General features: G+C 44.1%; 1 protein-coding gene across 1 annotated transcript in view; it reads left to right on the top strand.

Moving 5' to 3' along the window:
- The window catches only part of LOC144770590 (cathepsin D-like), a 288,565-nt gene that overhangs the window by 203,211 nt on the left and 61,420 nt on the right, over positions 1-23,934 (top strand). Inside the window, exons 6-7 of the mRNA XM_078655246.1 lie at positions 4,188-4,310; positions 13,000-13,144. Of these exons, the coding sequence (XP_078511372.1) occupies positions 4,188-4,310; positions 13,000-13,144 (268 nt within the window). The remainder of the gene's footprint in view (positions 1-4,187; positions 4,311-12,999; positions 13,145-23,934) is intronic.

Below are 23,934 nucleotides of genomic sequence, written 5' to 3'. Positions count from 1 at the left end.
CCCATGTGGGGTGATTCATGCGCTTTACAAGACATCATTACATTACATCACGGAATAATAAAACTATGTTTTTGTCTTCGACATCATGACGTAGTCACGCCTTTCCCAAGTACAAATCTTTATGTAACAAATTATTTAAATCAGAGGCCCGACTGTTTGACGCCGTGCATTATATCACGAGAGATTCTAAAGTTAAATGTCAGAAAACCCGTGTACAATCAAGCTCTGGGCCTTTTGTTAATGCCGATAATCCCTTTATCAGTTTAACGCCGTGTTTAGACCATGCATAATAAATTGCGGCATTTGGTACAGGCCACCCTGTGTATATAATTACATCACAGATTATCAAAACTATGTTTTTCCCCGCCCACATCACGACGCAATCGCGCCTTTTCAAAGTACAAGTAATTGTGTGGCAACTCATTTGAATCATTAGAGGCCCGGCTGTTTGACCCCGTGAGCGTTTGATTTCGCCATTTTCCTCCAGCTGTCCCGCATCTAAAGTTGTTGTGCGGTTCGTTTTCATATTAAGTGCTAAATCCACAACTTTATAAATGACTCTATCCCAACCGCCTGATTGTTTCTTTGAAGTTGGATTACCTGCCCGTAAGCGTGAATCTCAACTCACCTAGATCGCGACGTGTCCTAGCGGCAACAATGTATCCACTCGAGCGTTCAAAGGAAAACACCCAAGCAGACCCGCTCCTTTTATTTGCACGCTACGTCTACCACGTTATCTCGCGCCACAGTTATCCCCAGGGATAGTCAATAAATTACCTCAAGATGTTGGTCGCTCACAAGTCAAAGACACCCGTGCGAGGTAAATAAAGCATTCTAAATTTGAAGGCGGTTTATTTCAATGTCTTGCACTCGCATCATCATTCTGAACTGTGACAATAGAGTTGATGTAAAACCTGTTTCACAACCCATGGGCTTTTTGTCACCGCGCACAATCCCAATACCTTTTGCCTGATAGTCTCCCAATATGTGCAATAGATATTGACCCAAACTTTTGTCCATAATTTTGTGACGACATGTGTAATATTCCACCGTACATTGAAATGTACGACCTAGTTGTCCTAACAAAATATGTTTGCTATATGTACCCGGGCTACATAATAATAGAAGTAGTAAGTGCATTAATGGCTCTTCCTCTGTATGTGCCTCAGCGCCCAGTGACAGCAGCAACAACAAGTATATCAGTGGTTCATACTTTACCCTAATCACAATTTAAACGGATAAATACAGTGCCACTCTCCTTGGGTAGTTTGTATCAGCATATCCTCCTACAACGTTTATGATCTTCTATGGCTCAGTTATCTTAATAAAGTTTAACCTCTAAGTGTGCCCCAACACAATATAAATAATACTAATGAATGCAACAGTGACTCATCCTATAGTCCAATCACAGTATAACAGATAATACAAAACACCTCTCTACAGAATGATTTTTGTGCTGACATGTCATCCTACATATATTTAAAGCAATGCCATTGTTGCACGATGCCTTTGAGTACAATTATCATCTTTGTTTGACATAATTTTACACCAGCATGTCACCCCAGTGTATAGATCTATAAACACACTCACATCATCAAAGGAAATAATGTAATTCATCATCTGTATTGTGGCCCTTACTTGTACTCCGCAGCCTACTGATCCAACCTGCTTCATTGCGTCTGAGGGCCAGCTCTCTATCGCCCAACCCCCTGGATTCATCTGAATGTGATCAATTCCATGAAACCAAATGTCTGGCCTCCCATCATGTTGTTCATTCATATGCAGCGTCATTGGGTATCTGGTATCATGGTACTGAATGGCTCTCACATGTTCCTGGATGCGAGTTTTAAGCTGGCGAATCATACTACCCACATAGATGGTATTACACGTACACCCTAGCACATATGTCACATACGTGGTTCTGCATGTGATAGTGTGTCTAATAGTGTAAACCCTTTGTATATTGTAACTGAAATCTTTTTTCTTGTTCTTACCATACTGACAGATATTACAATCAGTACACGTAAAGAACTCATGGACCGGTCCCGGTAACCATGTGTTTAAAGTTCTGTTCTTTTTTGAAGTTACATATCTTGGACAGAGTATCTCTCTCAAGGTCCTGCCTCTTCTGTATGTGACCTTTGGTTTTACTGATATTTCACACTTGATTCCTGGTATTTCTTGTAATAACGTCCATTGTTTGGATAGGATTTTGTAAACTCCTTGACTATGTATGTTAAATTTTGTAACAAAATTAACAGACACTGGACAATTTGGCCTATTGTCATTGGTTACTCTTGATAGCAAGGTGGTCTCCCTGGATTTCATGAGGATTTTATTCTCAGCAGCATCTAAAATGCTCTGTTTGTAACCTCGTTGTCTAAATCTTTTTTTGGTCTCATATATATTGTCAGTAAATAGTGTTCCTTCACTGCAATTACGGCGCACCCTCACCATCTCACCATATGGGATATTCATGATGGCAGCTTTTGGATGGGCACTCGTCGCATGCAATGTGCTATTACTTTCAGCGAGTTTGCGAAATAGTGTACTGTGAATTACATTGTCTTTCACGAAAAAGGTCACATCTAGAAAGTCGATCCGTTTGGTCGAATGTACCATAGTGAGCACCACATTAAAAGGATTTTGATTGAGGAAGGCAAAATAATCTTCCAACTGTGCAAGCTACAGGCAGATGAATAATTAAGAACAAAAACTTTGAACGCACTTACATTTGAACTTGTAAATCCAGTTTCTAATTCTGGCTTCCAGCTTCACTACAAATCGTGTAAGTCTGGGAACATAATTTTATCTCCTAGTAGAGATGTGTAAATCCCCACTTTGGTGCATAAACCTTTATCATAACCTATTTCCCTCATACGTGTACAGTGCTCCGTTCTTTCCTTTCCAACATTGTGTTGCATAACATACTTGTACAGCACAAGGAAAAGAAGAATGGTTTAAACAGTGATATGCAGCCTCTTATAAATAATCCTTCCAATCTTTGTCGCAGGTCCCTTGCAATGGTGTGTTAGCTGGCAATGCTCTAACTAGGCCCCAAGTCTAGGTGGGCGCTGACTGTCACAGTAGGATAGGTGTTTTTTTTTCTTCTTTGTTTTGAGCTGCATCAGTTAGAGGTGCTGTATGTTCCAAAAGGTAGCAATAGTAACCAGCTATATGTAAAGTAATCTCTAATCCTCACTGTGACCTTCATTTATTATGACCAAAGGGTAAGGATTCCAAAGGGGTGTCCTATGGCCAGTGCTCTGTCTGAGACAGAATCCAGTTCAATACCGTCTGCATTGGGAGCTACTATGAGGTCCAAATAACCACAGCTTGAAGGAGAAGACAGAGACAGAGTGTACCTTAGAGATCGGAGGTAGAATACAGAGAGCACAGTAGAAAGAGGCATGGTAGAAAAGGCATATGTTTTGAGGGGGCATGATAAAAGGGGTTTGTATACAACAGAAATGCTAGACAACGCATAGATGATAGAAAGGGTAAATGGTATAGAAGAACATTTTATAAATGGTCATGGTACTATGGGCATTGTAGAAGGAGCATGATATATAGAATGTGGTATAAATGTGACCGTATTACAGTGGCACAATATGAGACATGGTTGCAATATTAAACTTGTGTTATGCAAAAGGGAGCAAGCTGTGCAGAGCTCACAGTTAATTGCTTTATACCTTAAAGCTATCCATTTAGATACACTAATCTATAGGCTCACTGATCAAGAGGTAGAAATATTATTTAGGGTAAACACAAGTAGATCTATCTTTCAGGTTACTAAGATAGTACAGGCTGAGACCACAGAGTCACATCCGGGGTCAAATCTTCTCTGAGCTATCCCTCATATTTCGTGGATAGCATATGATCATACCTCAGGCTCATCGTTAAGGTGAAACAAGGAGTCTCTCAGACAGCAGATCTATCGCTCATGTTCCTTGGATAGCACAGGATCAGACTTCAGACTCATCAATCAGGTGATACAGAGAGTCTCACAGACAGCAGCATCTATCTCCTTGCTTCAACTCCTGATCCTGCTGTTCTGCTTCTGCTGGTCTTGACATGGTGCTGAAGCAGATCCTTCTATTGTGGGTCCATTTAGGTATAATTGGCCCCACAGGAAGGGTCTGCTTGTTTCAGGGGTAGAAGTCACCATGGTTCTTTTTCTTTTTCAGGGATCCAGATGCAGCGTTGGGAGGAGAGCTACTCTTGGGGGGGACTGACCCGGCGTACTACACTGGAGATTTCCAGTATCTGAACGTCACTCGCCCAGCGTATTGGCAGATCAAGGCTGATGGGTGAGTACAAGCTCTAGAGGCTGAAGTGTCAGCACCTAACCTGCTGTTAGTGTCCTGAAGGTCAGGATTGAGTGTGAGTATCTTGACCTGCTTCTGAAGCCCTCCCACCAGTGGATGGATGGTGTGGGACTGCTGCCCTGGGCAATGAAGACTGTGCATGAGCCCCTCACTCGCCCCTTGGTGCCATCACCTTAGAGATGATGCACAGGTGTCCTTTCCTGTTGCCCTAACTTCTGTGATGGAATGAGAGCACTGTCACCGGATGTTTGACGTTACAACGCATACTTTTACAACACATACCTTTACAACGCATTTTTTACAACGCAACATCCATTACAACGCATTCGATTACAACGAATTTTAAAAACTACCTTTACAACGCATTCCATTACAGCACATACTACCTTTACAACGCATACCATTACAACGCATAACATTACATTGCATGTATGGTAAGTATTGGAAAGTGTAGGGGTAAAATTTACTATTCTAACTCCAGGGGCTGCAACAGTAGGGTAAGTGTTGGATAGTGTAAGGGTACTATGCGTTGTAATGTTATGCGTTGTAATGGTATGCATTGTAATGACATGCGTTGTAGTGGTATGCGTTGTAGTGTCATGCGTTGTAATGATTGCGTTGTAATGGCATGCGATGTAATGGATGTTGCGTTGTAAAAGTTTTGTTGTAATGGTAATGCGTTGTAAAAGTTGCGTTGTAAAGGTTGTTTCCCCTGTCACTGGTCACTAGGTCCCACCCCTGAGGAGGTATTGTAATATTTTGTGTGTGCAAAGACAATAGAGTTTATTCAACTTCCCCCATTACTCTTATCTTACCACTAGGAAAGAACTAGGAGTTCCTTCCCCAGCCTTCAGCGCCCTCACAATACTCTAGAGAAGAAATGTGAGTTCTGTCACCTGGTCCTTACTGTCCTTTCCCGAAAACTAGCGTTTGAATGCAACTATCGTCATCCGTCAATCAACCCGATAGACTACGCTGTGGCCTTACTGGCATTCCTAAACCAAGACTCCTGCCCTTAAAAGTGGCGCTGAACTCCTCAGCGCGGCCAATCACATGCAAAGAGAAAGCAGGACACATCTCACAAGACCTGAAACTGCTGACCCGGCTCTCCATTGAAAAACACTACATTCTAGCTCCTTCGTACCTTAGTTCATCCGCATAGGCACACTTAACCTCATCAGTGTGATAGGTCTTCTCAGACTGCGCCTCTAGGGCACATCAGCTCCTCTTGGGTTGAAGTCTCATACATTTGATTTTCAGCCGGGAACCAATGCAGACCCGGGTCTGCCTTAGGTTTGGTTTCTGTCATCCCAGCCCCTTATCTTACACCCCAGCCCCTTATCTTACAAAGTCGGTTCTTCCGGAATGATCTCTGACTGGTTCTCGTTGTTGATTTAGTTAAATACAGTTTATGGGTTTTCTAGATTGAAGGAAGCTTACACTAACCACTCACTTGTTATATTGTGGGAGCCTGGGATTTTGTTTCCTGTCAAATTAATTCACTATGATCGATGCGCGGCTTCTCGGCTCTCATTGATTAGACACTGCTGACCCCTAGTGGCGGACCGTCAGAACGTCTCCCTATTATTCCCGGGAGGCTGCTTCCCATTGGATAATAATAAATAACCCGTTCGGCTTACTAAATCCCGTCTGTTGCTCTTCCAGCTCAGCTAAGCAGACGCATGCCTAACTTGTGCTCGTGACTGCCGCCTCCACTCCTGGTTTTCCTCTGCCTTAGCACCTTGCATGGTTAGTGGTGGTAACACTGCCTTGTTTCACACACACGAGAATGAATCATCACTACCGTCATTGTGAAGCAGGGCTTTAAGTGGACTTAGTCGTGGCAGGGCTCAGCACCGGCAGTTCTAAGAAGCAAGTGCTGAGACGGGTCCCTGTCGGGCTCTCCATTTTTGCCCTCACCCTCGGGGTGAAAAAAAATCTTAACTCTGCAGCAGTAGTACCACCCTACACTGCCTTTAAAGTAACTCGAAGAGACTCGTTATAGTTCTTTCAGTCTCATTGTCAGAACTGAAGCATTTTCAATGTTATATACAACGAATCCCTAGTTGCTTATTTATCTTAAGCAAATAACAACAATTGACAAAGCCAATAGTTCTGGCTTGGTGGGTGTAATGTTTCTTATATATCTGGATGCAATGACAGATGCAGCTAAATACCAGTCAGGCGGCACACTATGCAACGCACAGATTTTAAGCTTTTGTGGTTTTTAAGCTCCACCCTTAATTATATCGGCCGCACCCCTGTGAAAGACCCCCCTAGTTTTTTTTTATCCCACTTACAACCCTGTCATGAAGAAACTTCTGGTCAGTTCAACATCATTTACCTGACACTTCATCTCCTTACACTGGTAGATTGCTGGATGGCACTAGTTGGTGCCTTTAAAAAGGTTACCAGACAGGCCCGGTTCTAGCGGGTGGGCCGGGTGGGCCAGGCCCACCCAAACTTGAGCCTGGCCCACCCAAAGAGAAATCTTGGCCCTCAGCAGTGAAGGCTGGAAGGCAGGCGTGCAACCAACGCACAGGTCGTGTGTGTCAGCCCGGGCCGAGACAGATTCCTGGGCGGGCGCACACACACAGAGACCGTTTTAGAGATGATTGCAGCCGCACCCGAGTACTTCACAGGTCTTCAAAGACCATTTACATGTTAATGAGGCTTTGTTTATTTTTTCACCCCTTCATCTCTGCATGGTGAAAGTCGACCACTCCTTTCTTTGACAAGGGTAACCTTTGGTAACCTTTGTCTACTGTCCTGCTGCGTTGATATTTCTTTTATTATGCAGCACAGGAGAAAAGAAGTTTGTTTATTCCTAGTAACCTTTCCCGACCCCTGTAGCAGCTTATCACATCAGGTTGTGACGCAAAGGTGAGTAATTTAGTAAGTAAGAGAATGTGTTACTACATTTTTTTCTTTTTAAAATCTGCACAGGCCCAGCAGGACACATACTTCATGTGTGCTTAATTTAAACAGTTTTTATCATTATCATGGCCGATGCAGGACAGCAATAAGAAAATACAACATGCCCAGATAACGCTGGTGATTAATGATCCTACTGGAGAGCAATCATTTGTCTGATGATAGTTTTTAAATGCAGATGAACTGTATTTTATGTGGATAGCTCAGTGGGTTACTACCTCTGTCACAGATATCCTTGTGTTACTTGCAGTTCAGAAGTTACAATCCTAACATAGGACAGTGACCAATGAACTGTCACCAAAGAGCTGCATACAAACAATAATGGTATAGTTAGAACTTTGCTTTTTTTGTTTTGTAATATAGTTGGAACTTCCACAGTCTTTCATCATTCTAATGTTGCTATAATGAGTATATTTGGGCAGATATACATGTGTATCAGTAAAGCTGACCCCCCATGGAATACTCTTTAAATCCTAAGGTTGTGTTCCCCAGACCAAACCCTCTTAAAATATGCTGCCCACCAGTATGGATGACATGAGATTCCTACACCTTGTAATCCTCATTGGTTTATGTGACATTCCCTGTAGACTGATATACATTCTTGTATGATTCATATTGTCTGTATAATGTGTGTGTGGTGTAAAGTTCTAACACACACTACACTGATATGAGTAGCGCTATACAAAAAGGAAATGCATATGAGAGAGGAGCTACGTAAAGATGAGGGGCACCGTTGGAGGGTGGTAGTGAGGGAAATCCAAGGAAGAGGTCATAGGGTAGAGGGAGGAGCTAGGGAGAGATGAGGGGCACTGAGGGAGGGTGGTAGTGAGGGAAATCCAAGGAACGTGGAGGGAGGAGCTAGGGAGAGATGAGGGGCACTGATGGAGGGTATTAGTGAGGGAGTCTGAGGAGGAGGTCATGAGGTGGAGGGGCTACAGAGAGATGAGGGACACTGGTGGAGGGTGGCACTGAGGGAATCCGAGGAGGAGGTCATAAAGGGGAGGGGCTATGGGGAGATAAGGGGCACTTGTGGCAGTGAGGGAATCCGAGGAAGAGGTCAATAGGGGGTCCATGGAGGGATGAGGGGCACTGTTGGATGGTGGTAGTAAAGGTATTTGCTGAGAAAGAGGTTATTGGTGCGGCACCAATAAAGACTTTTGCATCAGCGCTGAAGCCAGCCCTGTCCTGGCCTTTCTGTTTTTGTTTATTTAAATAGCAGTCGGGCTATAAGGGCTACTGCGGAACATACCTTAAAGTACCTGCTATTTATACTTACTGCTATATTCAATGTTTTAAGTATGAAGGTGATTTTACTAATGTTTTTACCGGGAAAAATGAAAGTGGAGCCAGATGGTGCCTGATATGGGGCTGGGTCCAAGGTCATCTGTGAGATAAGGTGCACTGGAGAGCAGTAGTGGATAATCAAGCCTGTAAGGGAGTGAGTCCGTGGGTAGGTGGAGGTAGTAATGTGGAGGAATTCTCCCTGAAGGCTCGAGTCCGAGGAGTGTCACTTGACTGATACTCCCACATCAGAAACCTCTTCCCATCAAAGTAACATTACATGGAAAAAACACTTTTTGAGAGTGATAACATTAAAAAGAGATTTGGAAAAGAGTGAGTTTTACTGGGCCTTGTAAGACTAAGAAGAGATAAAGAAGGGCCCTGAAGCAGGCCTGTCTAGACATATATACAACAAATCAATCCCGCAGTGGCCCACCCAAATGCACCCGTGGCCCACCCAAATAAAAAATCCTGGAGCCGGGCCTGTTACCAGATAACCCCATATCAACAACAAGGACGAAGTACTCCAATCCTGAGTTTTGGTAGCAGAACTGTGTGCATTTTGGGAGTTGTAGTCCTCGTTCACAAGTTAATCCAAGTGAACAAACATGCAGGGAAAGCCCAGGACTAGGGAAGCGTTTGCTCCTTGGTGCCATGGAGTCAAATGATAACCTTAGCTTTGAAACTGCACACAACAGCATGCATTAATGGGTAGGTTATACGAAACATAAATAACTAAGGACATTTTATAAGCTGCCTATAAAAGTAAGAGGGGATTTATGAAGAATTAGCACAACACAGAGTTACAACTAAAGCTGTTGCACTGCATTGTGCTAGAGGGGGAGAGTAGTGTGGTCATATATGCTAAAATATGGCACTGCTCTCTCCTATTGTGCTGGTGCACAAAGGGCTGTCTAACACCACAAACACACCATTGCATCTTATGATGTACCATTGTGCAAACGTGTGTGTGTGTGATGTCTGTCTTAGGTTTTGAACTGGAAGGTTACAATTTCAGTACAAAATACTATGCCTAGCCAAACTCTTTAAACATTTCACACATAGCTGTGTGCTGTAGAGTGTGGCACACATGCTATGTGTGAATAGGTAGGTGACATTAAAAGTTTTCTTCTACTTAGCACCTGCATTAGGAGATATTATTTTTTTCTCTAAACAAACTGTCTTCACAATTTTAGTAACTATGGTTTTGCATCAAAACAGTGGGTGGTAGTGTGAGAGTGCAATACAACCCACGGATGCTCCCTTTCCCTAAAGAGCTATTGGCATTACTCTAGGGGCTACTTTCCAGCGCAAACAAAAATTGTGCTGGAAAGTAAATTTTTATCAACACTTTGTGCCACTTTTCATCACTTTGCAGTGGCACAATTGTTAATAAATCTGCCTCTGAGTGCAGGAGGAGGTTGTAGATGCTAGTAACAAGTGGTGATGTAACCATGGGTGTTTCCTCCGTTTGAGCAGAGGAGCGTCGCCCTACAAAGAAAAACCCCAGGCCCGAGCTGAGAAAAAAAATGGTAATAAAGTGTATTTATTACCATTTTATTTTTCAGCTACCGTCATGTCTCGAATTGAGGGACAGGACGGGGCAGGGCCAGTGTTGCTGAGTGGCAGCAGAGAGCTGTGCTCTTAAAAATGTGCATGTTTCTTTGGCCAGCCGCTTTGTGACGGCCAGGCAGACATGCACATTTTTACCTTCTCTAACCCAGATGCTTTATACAGCTGAGTTAGAAAAAGGGCAGGCCTCCAGTGCTCTTGAGAGCGCTGAGTGAGGCCGCTCTCTCCAGTCCTGCCGCTGCTCTCATGCTAGTGAGAGCAGCCCCAGGATTGGTTAGGGGAGTTAGCTGGGTCCCGGGTAGAAGCCTGCCTTTAGAGAAGATCCCAGGAGGAGGACGTTGCATCACGCAGGAAGGTACGTGTACATTTTTTTTGTCCCTGTGCCTCACCACCCTCGGTACATGCCAGCCGCCACTGGATGTAACCACGACTCAGGGATATTAGGATGCCACCAGCAGTTTGGACAGAATGTAACTTAAATCAGTTTCTAAATTCTTCTCCTCATGTGTTTCTCTTCCCTTGTCCCATTTGGTTGGCACTGTGCCCAAATGGTCTGGTGGTAAGATAGAAGTCTTTTAGTACCAATGTTTGCATGGATGACTGTTGGAGGAAAGTGCTGCAGCCAATTCCCTCTTTTGACACCCACTTCCTTGACCCACTCCTTACTTCACGTAGTTCGACAGAAAGGCACTTTGCTGCAGTAATCCACCCAGTTATTTTCAGTTTTGTGATCTCTACCTCATTGTTGCTTCTCGCTTGAAAATCTTCTGTGTACTGTGCATCCCAGTGTCTACAATGGAATTTGATGTGCCCAAACAAAATCCCACTTCTAACCGTTCTTGGCCTGGTGATGATAACAACCTCACGTTTTTATATATTAACAAATCTTCCCTAAAGTCTGATTTGTAAGCCTATTATGCAGAATGCCTATTATATAAAAAGTGTTACACTATATATTTAATAAGTGCGCCCTCACAGAAACTGAAGGCCTGTTCATTTTACTGTGTAGGTGCAGCTAATTTTTTCTGCAGGACAGAACATATTCTATTCTATATATCTGTCTGCGAAAATGCTAGGAAATTCATTCAAAATTATTTCCTATCTAATTTTCAAAATCTGATTTATTGGTGATATCAGATTTTTGTTAACGTTAGTGGGTAAGTGTTCATGTTGGGCGTTGGCTGATTGTGAGGGGTTGTACACAAAGCCTGGCCAAAGGTCAGGCCATGCAGCCAAGCGCCCGCCACTCATGGCCAAAGGTCGTGCAGAGCAGTGGGTTGGCTTTACGTATGGTAATAAAATATTGCATTAAATTTAAAGAAAACAGAAATTCACAAAAAAAATCCACAGTTAAAGTGACATTATAGGTAGGTAAACATTTCAATGACAGTGTAATGTTTTAAACTCAAAAAACACCGAGATTCAAACCTTAAAGTTATCTCTAGTAGTTATAACTTTATATGCACAGCAAATTACCCCAACATGTTCTATAACATAATTGATAACATCACTGCCACATTTCAAATAACAGAATTGATGACAGGACTGTTCATGGCAGGGGTGTGATTTATAGGTAACTTAGGGCATGATAGTTACCAGAGGTAACTGTATGTGAATTTCAGTGTTTTTTTTTTTAGTTTAAAACATTACGTTGTCACTAAAATATTCATCTAACTATAACTTCACTTTAACCTTTGTTTTTTTCAGTGAAAAAAATAATATTTAGATTTGAGTGTGGATATATAAACATAAAAATGTAAATGTTGAACTAATTTAAATAATTGACCATTAGATCCTGTGGATTTTTCTTTTAATCTCCTGCTTCCATTGATTTCTATGAGAATGTTTTGCAGTACCAGTGATTGGCCATATGTAGTGCCTGAATTACTCCATGGCTACCATGCAGAACATTTACACCTGTTTTGACACCTTTAGGGTTGTAGTAACTTTAGAAGTGTATTTTGTGAATTACAATTTGTGTTCACTTTAGTCAATGTGTGCTTCGTACCCTAAACCCCTCCCAGTTAGTAGTAAGCATTTCCATTTTCCAGCACCTCCCCTTTGTTTCTCCCACATTTACTACATAACCTATGTGAGTCGATATCTCCATCACATGAAGCGGAGACCTCTGCATAGAACAGATAGAGGTGAAGGCTGAGGTCTCCAGCCCTTGGTTTGTGAACTGCATGTTGTAGTATATGAGTACTAATACTTTACAACCGGCAAAAGTCAGTTTATCAGTCAGGTTCCAAGTTATTTCTAGTTCTCTTAGTCAAAGAGTCTATCAGCTGTTAGTTTTGGCCCTCTTGCATCAATTAATGGACCTCACAAAGCTCATTCACCAGTTTCTGGGCGAAGTCCCTCAGGGGTCCTTTTTGAAGTTTTAGTTAAGTAACTTATCATGGCATTCTTTTATCATTCTTCTATGTCACTTTTCTTAGTTTATCAATGATTTTCTCATTTTTTGATCTATACAGTATTCATTTATGGTTCATCAACTCAATAAGTCCCACAGTGTTTCTTGTGACTCCTGAAAGCCAGTGAGTATGTCTTAACCAGCTATGGTGGGAGGCACTGATCTCCTTTTGTATCAGACAGCCCACCTGTAGGGCTGGTGGCAGCAGTACAAATAATCAAGAACAGATAGATAAATGTGGTGACTAAGGCGAGTCATGCATTTCTGCGGCCTACTAGACCATCCCATACTAAGGTGCTCTTTGCACAGAGCTGTTCCTCAACATACTTTGCACACACTTATGCTCCATAAGTGAGGGTTATTTTCAAGGTGGTTGGGGATTCAAGGCAGCAGAGGAATGGACTAATACTTCTGACCGACTGTGCTGCTCAGTAATGTCTGATGGATTGATGTCTTTGATTTCTGCAGGGTGGCAGTCGGGAGCCAGCTCACACTATGTAAAGGTGGCTGCCAGTTCATATTGGATACTGGAACTTCACTCATCACTGGACCCACCGCTGAGATCCAGGCCCTACACAAAGCTATCAAGGCAACACCGCTTTTCAATGGAGAGGTAAAGGCTTGAAAAGAATAATTCACTATGAATTAAATGGGAACGGGTGGCCAAGGGGTAAAGATCATGGCATAAGATTGGGAGGAGTATCACATAAAAAACAATGCCAGTGTGTAGGTTAAAGTTGGAGTTAGTACCATATGGCATGGCCAATAAAAAGAAGAAAAGAGAAGGGAGTCGAAGCGGCATAAAGGAACTAGAGAGTCTGTGCCATTAGGTGCTGCCTTGAAGGAGATGGAAATGAGGTTAGTACCAAAGGGATCTGCAATGGAGAAGAAAAGGAGGTCAGTCCCAAAATCAGTTACCTGGGCAAAGAGGAAAGTGTGTCAGTGCCAGAATTCTGCCACGGCAAAGAGGGGAAGGGTACTCACTGTTAGTGGACATTGCACTGAATAGGAACAGGGTATCAGTGCCTGAAGCATGTGCCACAAAAAGGAAGAAAATAAGTAAAGGTTAGGAGCACTGCTTTCCAAAAGGAGGATGTGCAAGAGTGTCATGAGTGCAGCCATGCCAAGAAGAGGAAAATTGGTGAGTACCAGACCGCAGAGGACTTTGCAATGGGGAATTAGCAAGGGGTTCAGGCCAGATGACATTGTTATGGTGGAGCAGTAAGATGCGGGATTAATAGAGTAGGGCAGCGTTTTTAACTTTTTTGACTTCTGTTGACCCCGCTCAACCACTACTGAAAGCCAGAGGCCCCAGCCTGAGCAATGTCTGTGATTTGAACCTGGAAACAATGAACACAAATACTGAAAGAGCTATATCTGTCAAGCATATCACTTTCTCCTTCTATGCTTCAAATGCATGCTTTCCTTTTGTCAGCACATTCCAGTGTGTGTTTCAATGGAGGCCACCAATCATCCCTACTATTCTGTTAGATGTATTTAAGCTTCACCCACACATCAAGCTGAGGATACCAACTTAATCCATAGCCTCCAGTTTCAAATATCTTCGCTTTTACATAGTGTTTTAAAATGTCCAAAGTTAGCTTTTAATGTATATTTATTTTATGATTTAATCTTCTGAACTGACACAGACCCAGTGAATAGGTATCACACATCCATGGAGTCTGCCGACCCCAGGTTGAGCAAGTTTTTTGCAATGTTTTCAGTGATGTGGGATCCCGCTCGCTGGAGACCCCAAGGTCCAGGGAATCAGACTCCTCCTCAGGTTAATTTGGCATTGGGTGAAGAGTTTTTTGGGACAGATTCTGGATATGAAATGATTGTGGGTGATGTGGATAGATCTGACACTTATGAAAAGTGTACCGGATGGCAAAGGAGATTTCACACAGTATCCATACTGACCCTTTTCAACACATCATCCCAATTTTTCGAAACTGGACTATTGTTGCAACACCTACAATGTTTGGAAAGCCTTTCACGAGGTCTGCCACACTGGGCATATCCCTATGGCAGACTCATAACAGTGCCCTTTAACTGCAACAGGAAAGACTTTAGGTGCAATAAGCTATGTTGTCTCATCTCAACTCTAGACAGTCTCCTCAAGCCACTTTCAATAAGAAATGTTGAAAAGGTGGTAAAAGTAACAGCAAAGACTTTTAAAATTATTTTTTATTATTAATGTATTAGCCTTTACAGTACAAAGTTCTTAAACAATCAAGTCAAACAAACCTTCATGTTATTAAACACTGCCAAAGCAAAAAGGAGTACATGCATCAAATCTACAGTGCGATAAAGACAAGTCATAAACAGCAGTTGAATACCGACAGCCAACAATCTGATTTAAAAGCTGCCCCGGTCCTATTATACGTTTTCAAGCTACATCTAGCTTGGGACACACAAAAATAGAGAGTCTGATCTTGATTTAACTCTTTCCTCATCTGCTAAAAGAATAGTGGCTACCTCTTTTTTCTGTGCTCCCACAAATAGGTGTGTGGTATGGTCTTCTTTCAGAATGTTTGTCATGTGCAAAGGGTGTCAGGTTGCAGGTGCAAATATGGAATGTTTGGTGCTGCAATGTAGACTTCAGTTTGTGTTGGTTAGTTGCAGTTTACAGGGTACATTGGTTGTGAGTGGTGCCCGCCTTTGCCACTACTCTTGTCAATGCTACTTATCTTGTTAAATTCCTGGATGAAATTATGGATATGTGAGTCCTAGAGTGTTGGCTGTGCAGTTTTAGTGACACGCACACTATGTCATGTGTTGTTGGTTTGCTTTCCATTCAAACACATATTGTTCCTTGAAGGATGTTAGAAGTAGATATTGATGGTTCTTTACCATCATGCAAAGGAAAGATATATATATATATATATATATATATATATATAATTCAGCTTTTCCCTTAGGGAAGTTTGTTTCCTCATGCACTCCCGTGTGAGAAATTTCGAAACCACACCGGGTTTAAAGTTCAATTATGTATTCTTTATTCAGCAACCAGCACAACCCAACGCGTTTCGGTCTCTACGGAGACCTTGCTCACAGGTTAGTGACTAACCTGTGAGCAAGGTCTCCGTAGAGACCGAAACGCGTTGGGTTGTGCTGGTTGCTGAATAAAGAATACATAATTGAACTTTAAACCCGGTGTGGTTTCGAAATTTCTCACACGGGAGTGCATGAGGAAACAAACTTCCCTAAGGGAAAAGCTGAATTTATATAATCGCAGCGGGTCCTGCTGCGCCTCGCGTGCACCGCCTTAGAGCACCCGGGAGCCTCCGACCTTGGGCCAGACGGATTTCCATATATATATATATATATATATATATATCAAGCCAATCCCGCTTTCACCTTTAAAAACGGGTCAGACACGTGCTGGAGATGCTTCACAGTAAGTTTTAATGCCACCATTAGCAATTTAAAACAGTGCGATGTCCTCTCATTACAGCTCCTGGCAGACGCGTTTCGGCGGATGCCTTCATCTGTGCCGGTATCAAGCTGGATAGTTCAATCATGAGGGTTTAACCCCTTCAACGCTGATGACGAGCTGGGCTCGTCATGAGGTAGCCTCCTCGCACGCTCATGACGAGCCCAGCTCGTCACGTAACATGCGATTTTAAAAAACTCAGCGTACGGGCGGAATTCCGCCCGCACGCATGCGGTTAAGCGGGGTGTTGTTTAAATGTCCATGGGGAGGCATCTCATTGGCTGACAAACGTGGCTATCGAGAGAGGACAGCGAAAGTTCACCAAAGTTAGTACTTTTCCTCTCCCAATATGTCACTCAAGATGCCCCCGATAAGCCCAGTGCCAAGATCTTGCCAACAGGAGCAAACAGGTCCAAAATTGCGAGCGTGGTATAGTAACCCGCCCGTGCATACTATTGTGTCCTGACAGAGTCAGCTCTTTGTTGTGCTCGCTCCCTTTACACTGGCGTGGTTGATGTCGAGCTTCATCACTGAGGAGCACCTCTATCAGCAGACCAGCTGCTGTTCTTTCCCCAGTGCCTACACCTCAATCCAGGCTGGGGGGGCGCCGCGCTGTGCAGTTCATTCACTGAGACCACTTAGTATGTCTGCAATGCGCGGAGCTCCAGATCAAGAGGCGTGCCTGAAAAGCAGAGCCGACCTCCGCCATATGTACCAAGGCAATCCCGCTTTCACCTTTAACAAGCATTTACAATGCAACGGTTTCGCCTTTGCAAAAGATAGAGCTATTGGCATTGTAAATGACAACATTTTTATTTATGTGTTGGTTTTGAAAACAGATAAATAAATTGCATTGTCATTTACATTGCCAACAGCTTAATCTCTTGCAAATGTAAGACCTATTGTACCCTACTGGATTTCACTGAAGAAATTCCGAGTCCGGTCTGCAGGTGTCACGTGACAGACGGCCAATTGACAGCTGAGGGGGTGAAACAGTGCTGGGGTGGCACATTAAGGCGACGCTTGCTGAAAGCACTACACTACCCTACTGGAGTGTCAGTCTTTTTGGACATGGTCCACTCACTCATCTTGAAACAGGAAGCTCGCCACCAGTTCCACAAAAAATACCGTCATTAAATCTTTCCTTTTTAAGGGTTGGACATTTCAGTTGGCGTCTGCCCTCAGTCACGCTCGTCTCGCCGCCCATTGTCAATCACGCTCCTCTCTGTGCCTGGCTGTCAAGTGCCGGCGCCATCCGAGTGCGCATCTTCAGTCAGCCACGGCGTGCTAGCCAACCAAACTGCATTATGGGACTGGTAGGTTTGTCTTTAAATTATATGTGCCGAGTTTACAACTTCACCACGCTAATTAATGTTGGAAAATGTTCAGGGAGGGCGTCACTTAGCAGCTTCCGCCTCCCACTCCCGGAACCCGCCTCCTCATCTAAGTGGTTATATCTGAATGATGCAAGGAGAGCGGTAGGGGCTGGTGCTATATGGCCTGGTTTGCAATAAAAGTATCTTATTTACACCGACAAATCCATCAGAACTCCGACTCACCCCCAAAGATCTCACTAATGTATCAAAGCCCCTGCTTTCCCGGAGTTCCCAGTCAACCCGGCGGATTCACAGCTCCCCAGTTCCCCACTTCCATGCGTGAGTACGTCATCCACTCCACGGTCTTGCTTCTGCAATCTGGGATTTGAAGTTTTTTTTTCTTCCGTGGTAAAACGAGGACTACAAATCCAACAATACAAAGACATAACAAGGGGCCGGAGACACAGCGGGAGGGGGAGGGGGGGGCGGGAACGGACAGTGGGAGGGGGGGCAGGAAGGCAAGAAAATTAAACAAAGCACTCACCTGGACTTCTTCCGGCGGCGGTCGACCGCGGAATAGGCAAAACAAACCTGGACGACAAAAAAAAAAAATCATGCTGGGATTTTCTATTGTGGACCATCCAATGCCTAAAAAAGCATCGTTTGTGTCGAACTTCCCCTGTAAGGAGGTGTTTTGCAAACCTACTTGTCAGGAAGTTGCAGGCTGCACCTATCCTGTGTAAATACGAGTGTTTGAGAAGCCTGGCTGCAGTAGGCAGACGCTTCCAGGCAGCTGTTACCCCCCTGGCAGAATGTGCCCCCTACACTTGCACAACGTGTCCAGTTAAAACGTCTACTTTTAGATCTGGCGTTCGCTGCTCTTCCCCAGTGAAAACACAGATGTCCGCGTTGACAGATGCCACGCTGCCCTCCAAGTGTACCGGCAATAAGATGCTCAGATGGTTAATGGACACTGCCCGCTCGCCAAAGCTGCTAAAGTGCAGCTGAAAGCGCCGGGCGGGGCCCCTACAAAGAAGGGGGTCGAGGCATCAGCCCCGAGACCTGAGAAAGGTTCCGTCTGATCGCAGAATACGGGCACCAGTCCCCTCTGTTGGCCCGCATGTTGCAGACAGATATTTTGGAATGTGTTGCACTAGCAAACCACCAGCAGAAATGTCCTTCGTGGTGATGACGCTGATTAGGTTCCAATTAAAAAACAAGCATTTACAAGTGGGAGGGGGGGCGGGAACGGGCACACGGTCAGCGGGAGGGGGGGGCGGGAACGGCACACGGTCCGCGGGAGGGGGGCAGGAACGGCACATGGTCAGCGGGAGGGAAGAGGGGGGGCGGGAACGGCACACGATCAGCGGGAGGGGAGAGGGGGGGCGGGAACGGCCCACAGTCAGCGGGAGGGGCGGCGGGAACGTGCACACGGACTGCATGTTCCCTTGAGTATTGATGGGACATCATACAAAATTCGAGTCATCCAGTGTTTACATTGGCGTCCAGTTTTTCCAACTTTTAACACTTAGCAGCCGCCATGATTCTCCCTCCTTCATTTCAAGTGGGAGAGATCCACGTGATACATTGTACCTCTGTGTAGCACTCCTGAAATTGAACCTACGTAAGTTAGCAACCTAATACTTGCCGCTGATTCTCTTGAAATAAGCAAGGTATTAGAAAAAAATGGAGGAAGGTAGTGTAAATGTAAATGTATAGGCATTTATATAGCGCACTACTTACCCGTAGGGTCCCAAGGCGCTTCGACCGCTGCGAAACCCTTCCTGGATTCCCTGAGAGATGGTCCCTTAATGGGTATCTCCAGGGTGAGACCAGGCATCCCCGGCGGTCTGGTGGGGCCGTTAGTGAAGATGAGGCAAGCTAAGGCCCAGAGTTGCCGAGTGTGATCGCTGATCAGAGTGGGCACCGAGGCGAGAGAATTATCGAGTCCGCTGACCCTGGTCCAGAGACCCGCCGCGCCGGGAATCGAACCCTGGTCCCGGGCCGTCCTCTGCTCTCGGGTCTGCCGCCTCTAACCAGTGAGCCACACTACTTCAAGGGTTACGTTTCAGATACCAAAGTTGGAACAAGCACTGTTTAACAAGAAGCACGGGCACACGGACAGCGGGAGGGGGCGGGTTAACGGGCACACGGACAGCGGGAGGGGGGCGGGAACGGGCACACGGACAGCGGGAGGGGGGGCCAAAACTGGATAAAAAAAATAATAAAAAATGCCGCTTACCTCCAAGGAAAGAAAGCGCGCAGCCCACCGCATCCTGGCAACTTCAATCTCGCAGCCCACTCCTGCAAAGGACACTTTGAAACTGACCAAAACAGGACGAGAAAAAAAAAAAAGATCCGCCTACCGCCGCATGACGTGAGCAGAAAGCTTAAAATTCTCGGGAACGCCCCCGAATCTGCTCCGCAATTAACGGACAGATCTCTGTTCCAATGGCTAGCCTCCATTTATAGAGCTAGCCAATGGAACAGAGGGGCAGTGACCAAGCCACATACTTTTAACATAAGATTTCGCCTGCGCCGAAAAGCTGCGCGGTGCACAGCTTTCGACAGGCGAAACCTAAAAACGGGTCAGACACATGCTGGAGATGCTTCACAGTAAGTTTTAATGCCACCATTAGCAATTTAAAACAGCGCTTTGTCCTCTCATTACAGCTCCTGGCAGACGCGTTTATATATATGCATAAGTATTAATTAATTACTATGCTAAATTACCAAGTGAGGTTAGTGGATTCTAAGTGGCCAAGTGAGTATGGTGGAGAAAGTGTTTACGGATGTGTAACTACATTTTATGAAGGTATGTTTGATAGGGAGGGTTTACTTGAAAATCTGTTTTTTTTACAATAGACTACAGTTCGTGAGCACCACGTTGGAGGAATTGTTGGTTAAGATTAGGATCATCCACAAGAGGATTGTCACATAATATGCTATGGCAGTGGTAAATTGGAATGATTTAATAAAGTTATGAAAGAGTATATTAGGTTGGCCATAAATTCAAAACAACAATCCTGCCCCGCTTCTTATATGTCCTCCCGCACTTCCTGTACAACATACTTACTCAATGGTTCAAGACGCTCGCTCCTTTTTGTGGATGGGCTGGCCCCCTGCTTAGCCCTGGATAAATGTAAATGTATATGATGGGGGTCTGGGGATGGCCGACATTCAACTTTGTTGTTGGGCCTTCCACTTATTGGAGGTTAACGAGATTAGCGACTAACTAACAGGCAGATAGCTTTCCCGCTCGGTCCTGGACAACATTTTGGGTCTCCTCTACGTAGATCGTCTCCCCCACCAGCTCCCAGCTGCGACGGCGGAGGTTTTTAAGATCTGGTGCGCAACCCTGAGATTCCTTGGATGGGACAGAAAGCTGCCTCAATGCCCCCTACTATGGACAGGACCATGGCTTTAACATTCTGCTAGAAGGGTTTGTGGCCTGAGACAGAATCAGTATCACGATGCTGGGGGACGTATGGCAGAGCGTCCAAATGTATTCCTTTGAAGACCCTAAGGTGCAGTTCTCCCTATCGTGCACTCAATTCTATAAGTATTTACAAATACGGCTTGCCCTGGCAAGTCATATAGGCAGTGGAACCTATCTACCAGGATATAGTCCTCTTGAGACTCTCCTCCTTACAGGGCATCTGAGAAGGGGAGGGTCTCTAAACTATACTGCTCATTAGTGGTGAACACACCAGATGTGTTCAATAATACCCACAATACGAAATGGGAGGAATAGTTAGGGCTTCTTGATGAGGCTGACTGGCGAGATACTGGGATGGCTCCCCAGAACTAGTCATTTTGTCTAGACTTAGGCTGGTCCAACTGAAATACCTGCACATCACATATTACACACCTGACACCTATGGCTTGCAGGTAAATTGCCTCACGCCACATACTTTCGATGCATCCACAGTGACGCAGATTTCTTCCACTTCGTATGGACCTGCCCTCTGATAGCTCACTTTTGATGAGGAGCCGTGGAGACCATCTCGCAGGTTTTGGAATGACAAATTAATCTGAACCCATAGATTGGCCTTCTCGGCATACTAGAGAATCTCAGCAAACCCAGACAAGACCAAATGATGGTGGTAGTGGCTGCAATGGTGGCCAAAAGGGACACTGAACGTAGCCGAAGGTCCCTCCCCCTGATGGAATGGAGACGAGGGGTGGACTGGTGTGCCAAAATGGAAACGCTGCTCTACCAGGTGAGAGGATGCCCTCAAAAGCACACAAAAACATGGGGCAAATGTTGGGCATTTCATGGGCTGGAAAGTAAGTGATGCCAACTGAAATTCTCAAATGTTATGCTGTATAATGTCAATTTGTTTGGTATTGATTCTCCTTCTGTATATGCTCAATGCCTTATTGAGAAAATTAATTAAATTGTTTTATTAAAAAAGGTTAATGCTCCTTGCAGAGGTATATCTTCAATTTTTTTTCAGAATTATAGGGGAGCTATTGCTGATGTGATGTCAAAAGGAATATTGTTGCCAATCCTGAGAGCATGAACGGAGAAGGCTCCCCTTATGTTTTTTTTCATCTTGCTATGTTTTTTCTCGAATCTGGCAAAATCCAGGCCAGTGGTCTGACATTGTTTCCCAGATGAGGTTGTTTGATAGGTAAGCTGGATTGTTGTTGAGCACTTTAAATGTCATGCAGCTGTCTTGAAGATGGTCTGACCTGGAAGGGGAGCCAGTGTAGGTCTTTTAACGTCGGGGTAATATGACTCAATTACCTCAAGCCTTTGGTGAGCCATGCCGGTGTGTGTAGGATACCTTTCAAGGATGCTAATGTGGTTTCATGGAGACTGCTGAGCAGAGCGTTGCCTCCATGCAGACTGGAGAGGACTAAGATGTAGGTAAAATTTATTTACCGACCTCTTAAATACCGAGTCATACCGACTCGGTATTTAAGAGGTCGGTAAATAAAAATACCGAGATGTAGGTAATTGCAGATGTGCAATTACCGAATCGGAAACAGTCGGTAATTTCCGATGTGGTAAATACCGACCAGTTAATGCCCATGCATTCCTATGGGCTTTGAAGCCCATAGGATTGATTGGGCATATACCGGTCGGTATTTACCACATCGGAAAATACCGACTGTCACAAGGGTGCAGGGGGTGTCACTTTGACACCCTCTGGCACCCCCAAATGAGGCTCGGGTGCCATGTGGCAGGCATACCTGCCCTAAGGGCAGGTCTGCCTGTCATATGGCATAGGTGTGCATGCACACATGTGCATGCACACCAGAAACGGTATTTTACCATCAAGTAGTATTTGATGGTAAAATACCGATGTTGTACTGCTTGTGGGACTCAGAAGAGTCCCACCTACATACCAATTTTCCGGAATCAGTAATGATACCGACTCGGTATTTTACATACTCGGTAAATTTACCTATCGGTAAATTTACCGAGTCTGTAAATTACAGGGACCTACATGTCAAATTGCTTTTACCGGGTGGTAACGGCCGAATTCGGCCGTTACCACCCGGTAAAAGCCTACCTACATCTGGCCCTAAGGCTTGTACTGTTGTTCTGAAGTCATATTACTGAAGCAGTGGCTTCACTTTCTTCAAAAGGGAAAGGTGAAACCAAGCTGTTATGGTCTTCCTAGCCACGAGTTACTGGAAAGACAAGTCTGTTTTGAGGGTGAATTCTAGAGATTTTGTATGGTTTGCCATTGGGGATGAAACCAGGAAGGTTTATGTTGGAGGGCTTCTCTTAATTCTGGTATAATTATTGCTATTGGCATACAGGTGGAATTCAATCTTTGTGGGGTTTAGCTGCAGGACGTTAGATGACATCTAAGGTTGGATGTGTTAGAGGCGGGTTCTGAACCATTGGTTCAAGATATTTTGCAGTAATATAAAGAGAAAGGGAGCAAAATCGGTACTAGAATTTTGGGTAGAATAGCCATTTTGAAGATGTTAATTCTCCCAATGACAGATATTGGCAGAGGACTCCATTTTATATTAAGGAGACACATTCACTGTACATTTGTTCATAGTTTGCCTTAAACACATCTTCATGCTTACTAACGAATAATACTCCAAAGTAGTGCTTCTTAACCTGTCATCCGCGAAACCCTGGGTGTCCGTGACTCCCACCTACTGAGGAGGTCTGCAACTGTTTAATTGTATTGTATTGTAATTGCATTTATATAGCGCTTACTACCCCTGACGAGGCGTCAAAGCGCTTTTTCAGCGAGTAGCACGTTTCTCCGGTACCCATTGAGAACATTAGCAGATTAATAAAGTATATGCACATAGCAAATTTTAAAAACACTATAAATGTGAACAAATTTGAAATAGCTAAACATCAAATAAGTTTCATTGGCTTGATATATGAGAGCAGCACAAGTTCAACAAACAATAGTATGGACGATTGGTGGCCTCAATTGAAGCCGAGGTATGCTCTGATAAAACAATAGGATGCATTTCGAGTAAAAAAGACAAAGTGATATGCTGGATTCTAGTTTTGCACTTTGTTTTTTCGAAATAAAAGCTTCAACCTTCTCATTAGAAGTAACATTTTAGTATACATTTTGGTTTGTGAATTAAATATTTCATAATTTGTGTATTTGTTTGATGTATTTTTGTTTCTGTAATTGTGTGTATTTTTTTGAAGTT

This window comes from Lissotriton helveticus, chromosome 7 (genome assembly GCF_964261635.1).
Source record: "Lissotriton helveticus chromosome 7, aLisHel1.1, whole genome shotgun sequence".
NCBI lineage: Eukaryota > Metazoa > Chordata > Amphibia > Caudata > Salamandridae > Lissotriton > Lissotriton helveticus.
The sequence above is the reverse complement of the archived record's forward strand: the minus strand, read 5'-3'. Positions and strand labels throughout refer to the sequence as shown.